General features: G+C 54.6%; 1 protein-coding gene across 1 annotated transcript; it reads right to left on the bottom strand.

The window, feature by feature from the left end:
• Positions 1 to 560: 560 nt before the first annotated feature.
• Positions 561 to 2,728, bottom strand: LOC111144247 (cathelicidin antimicrobial peptide). The gene is made up of 4 exons (XM_022498466.1): positions 2,488 to 2,728; positions 1,755 to 1,862; positions 1,546 to 1,617; positions 561 to 750 (listed from the first exon to the last, which is right to left on the bottom strand). The coding sequence occupies exons 1-4, from the start codon at positions 2,683 to 2,685 to the stop codon at positions 622 to 624; spliced, it is 507 nt and encodes a 168-aa protein (XP_022354174.1). The 5' UTR covers positions 2,686 to 2,728; the 3' UTR covers positions 561 to 621.
• Between the last annotated feature and the right edge of the window lie 1,436 nt (positions 2,729 to 4,164).

Here is a 4,164-nt window from a genome sequence, read left to right as displayed (position 1 = left end):
GAGCCACCTAGGCGCCCCCAGAGTTAGGCTTTACAAGGGGAATTGGAACTTTATGGGAATTGTACCAGCAGGCTGACCTTAGAACCCAGAGGGCCAGAGACTGAACTGCCTGTGTTTGAGAAAATGCCTGGCCCCTCCCTCAGCTGTTATCTCCACGGGAGCAGGAACAGCTCTGCAGCCTTTCCACTACCACTACACACAAGGTGCATCTCCTTCATCACTGCTGGGTGTTCAACGAGGATGGTGGGATGCATTTGAAGGGCATGGGGAAGAACCCTGAGAATGGAGACACCTCCCTTGCCCTCTTAGTCCTCCAGCCTCACCCCATGCCCTTCTGGGTGGAAGAGCGACGCAGACCTTTGTGTTTTGCATGGGTGCGTGTTCGCGCACACACACACACATATGCGCACACACACGCGCGCACACACACACATACGCGCGCACACACACATACGCGCGCACACACACATACGTGCGCACACGCACAAGCCCTCCCAGGATTGAAGATTCCGTCATGGTAAGGCAGAGGCAAGACAAGTAAAATTGAAGCTTGGAGGAAGTTGCTTTCACAAAAATTTATTTTTCAGGTTCTAGAAGCCTGAGCCAGGGCAAAGCAGACCCTTAGGACTCTTCCTGGGGCGGCTGATACTTCGTAAAGATTCTCCTGATTTTCCCGCCAATTCTGCCAATACGCTGCCCCACTCTCCTGAGGAGATCGCGCAGCCAGCCGAATTTGCTGACTTCCAGGTTCTGTGCATCAAAAGGAAACAGATTCTTTATGGGGGCTGGTCTGGACCCAGGGTCAAGACAAAACCCCTCCCATCCTAGACACTCCCCTTCTTGGGCCACCCCACGAGCCTTGGGGCTCCAGGTCATCCTCTGGCTCTAATCTTCTGAGTATGTGGCTGATTGAATCCCTACACCCATGGAGGAAGAAACTGGCCTAGAGAAGGCAGGGGGCTTCACACAGTCTCACAGCTGAAAGCTCATTACTCAAACTAGCTCTCAAGCCTCAAAAGGAGTCCAAATCCCCTGGAGGGTTTGTTAAAATACGAATTGCTGGGCCCTACCCCAGAATTTGATTCTGCAGGTCTGAGGGGGGCCTGCAAATTTGCATTTTAAAAAAGATTTTATTTATTTATTTAACAGAGAGAGAGAGAGAGAGAGATCACAAGTAGGCAGAGAGGCAGGCAGAGAGAGAGGGGGAAGCAGGCTCCCTGCTGAGCAGAGAGCCCAATGTGGGGCTGGATCCCAGGACCCCGAGATCATGACCTGAGCTGAAGGCAGAGGCTTAACCCACTGAGCCACCCAGGCACCCTGAGAATTTGCATTTCTAACAAATTCCCAGGTTCTCAGGATCACACTTTGGAAACCACTGTTCTAAAGGGTTGCAGAGACAGTCCTGGAGACCTGAGGTTCAGGTTAAGGGAGAAGCCCAGGGTAGGAATGGCTTTCTCTGCCTGGATGTGACAGTGGTTAAGTGGCCCATAGGATGTTCTATACATCACCCCCATTAATCCCTGCAACCCAGAAGGGGCCACTCACCTCCTCACAGCTGATGTCAAAGTAGCTCTTGTCTTCATCCAGGCTGACTGTCCCACTACACTGTTTCACCAGCTGAGAAGAGGAGGCTCTGGGTCAAATTGGAACCCCTGTGCCATAACCTCCCAGCCTCACCCCAGTGGCTGGAAATATTCCCAGGAAGCCATTTGCTCAGCTCCCAGGGGGGCATCTGCCGGCACCCCCAGCCTTACCCCATTGTCCTTGAAATCACACTGCTCCAGGGGCTGCTCTGTCGTCTTGGGACACACAGTCTCCTTCACGGTGAAGCTTGCTGGCTGCGGGATGTTTGGGTTCTCGTCCTGGTCAGGGGAGGAAGTGGGAAGACCAGACTCAGGCTCATGTTTGCCTTCTCTAATCTGTATCCCTGCCCAGCTCCCCCAGCCTGTGCCCCCCACCAACCTCCCAGCTAAGAGAGCAGCCGTTCAACAGCCCCTGCTGTGTGTCTGACACTGGCTACGTGCTAAGGCACAGAGGTGAGGAGGGCAGAGCCCATTCCCGCCCTCCCCAAGCTGAGAGAGCATGAGCAGACCTCAGACAAGCTCTAATGAGTGGCACCCCCTTGTCAGGGAGCCGCAGGAAACCAGGGGTCTCCTGGAGACAAAGACATTGCCGCTGGAATCTCAAGGCTGAGCAGAGCCCTTCCCAGGGCAGAGCCAGTAATCCCACTCATCCCCAGAACTTCCATAAGGCTGAATGGGACTGGCACCTCTTCACACACAGCAGAGATTCTAAGTCAAGAAGCGCTCATGCTGGGGGGGTTGGGAGGCGGCACACAGCTCTGGGAAGGTTTCCTGAAGAGGTTGGACCACACTTAGAGAAAAGCCTTCTTGACATGAGGAAAGCATGAAAAAAGGAAAGGACAGCACGGACATCCTGGCTGGCCAGAGCAGAGCGTCCCTCCCACTGTCACCCTCCCCGACTCACTCCTTGGGGCTGTGAGTTCAGCTTCAGGAGACGGTAGAGATTCTCATCTGAGGACCGCTGGTTTAAGCTATCCACAACACGGAGCACAGCCTCCCTGTAGCTCAGGGTCCGTGAGGTGGCCGGAGTGACCACCAGGCCGAGAAGCAGTAGCAACAGTGACCACCGCTGCAGGGAAGTGCTGTCCCTCTGGGTCTCCATGGTCCCCAAGTCGACCTCCTCCCAACCTGCAGGTCCCTCCTTTATGCCCAGCCTGAGCCTGATGCAAAGACCCAACCAGGAGCCTTCCTGACCCACCCATCACTGGCTGCCTGCCAGGATGTGGGCAGAGGCTTGCCTCAGTCCCTCCTGTGGTTGCCTCACGGGACTTGCTGGACAGCGGGCAAGTGGTCCTCACGTGCGACTAAAGAAATAGTTTCTCCATCTCCCCGGCAATGTATTGGCCTCTCCTGGGCCCCACAGGGGAGTGTCATGGCCAGGGTTGCTCAAGACAGTTGAGTACCCTGGAGAAAAAGGGAGACAGGCAGCTGTCCAACATCCTTCTCCCCAGGAATCACGGTAATATAATGTATTCACCACTCAATCTCCAGCTCTAGGCATTGTCTTGCATCCAGTTGGCACTCAGCTAATGTTTGATGAATGAATAACAGTAACCACCCCTCCTCTAGAGCCTGACCCCCCCCCAGTCAGTTGTAATGGAAACCTTCAAAGTCACAACATCCTGTTCTCTGGACCCAGCCCCCGGACAGCTCAGGGGCTCAGCTCTGGCTGTCCCCCTTTCTTGGGTCTTCTCCACTGCCTTTCTCAGCCTGAAAATGGCCCCAGCCATCACCAGATATGGCCCATTGCCCTGGCTCCTCCCCACCCAAGCCCGAGGAAGGGTCATCTTCCTTCACGGACCCCCTTCTTCACTCTCTCTCACACTCACGGCTGCCATAGGCTGGCCAGCCCTCGCTGGATGCAGTGGTCCCTCTCAAGCCTTGTCTTTACCTGCGCAGGCACTGATGACCCCTGCTCCATTGTCCCTGATGCCACTCTCCTGGCTTCCCTCTCATGTCCCTGGTACTCCTTTTCAATCTCCTCCAAGGGACCCTTCTCTTAATATGGGTGGGGGGCCTTGCAGAATTGTATCCTGAGCTGTTTCTCTTCCCAGTCCTCACATCTCCCTGGGGACATCCCCTCTCAGGACACCAGTTATGAGAGACAGACCTGGTCTGTATCTCTATATTCAAGACCCCCATGAGTACCCCCTGCTTGTCTCCACTAGGTCACTGGGCCTGCTGTTTTGCTCAGTGCCATTGCATAAACCCTGAGATGAATGCTTGTGGTGTGCCCCGCCTGCTCCTTCTTCCTGGGAACACTCCCTTCTGACCTCCCCCATAGCCCCCTGTCCTGGTTTCTTTCTTTTTTCTTTTTTTAAGAGTTTACTTATTCATTTGAGAGAGAGAAAACACACACAAGCAGGGAGAGTGCCAGAGGGAGAAGGAGAAGCAGGCTCCCTCCTGAGCAAGGAGCCCGATGCGGGACTCGATCCCAGGACCCTGAGATCATGACCTGAGACAAAGGCAGATGCTTAACCGACTGATCCACCCAGGTGCCCCTTTGTTCTGGTTTCTATCATCATCTTCTCTCCTCTGGAGTGTGACCATAATCTCCAGACTCCACTTTGTCTAGGTTCCG

Source organism: Enhydra lutris, unplaced genomic scaffold (genome assembly GCF_002288905.1).
Source record: "Enhydra lutris kenyoni isolate GAN:26980312 unplaced genomic scaffold, ASM228890v2 scaffoldscaffold10, whole genome shotgun sequence".
In the NCBI taxonomy this organism is placed as follows: Eukaryota; Metazoa; Chordata; class Mammalia; order Carnivora; family Mustelidae; genus Enhydra; species Enhydra lutris.
This window is presented reverse-complemented; position numbering and strand designations above follow the sequence as displayed.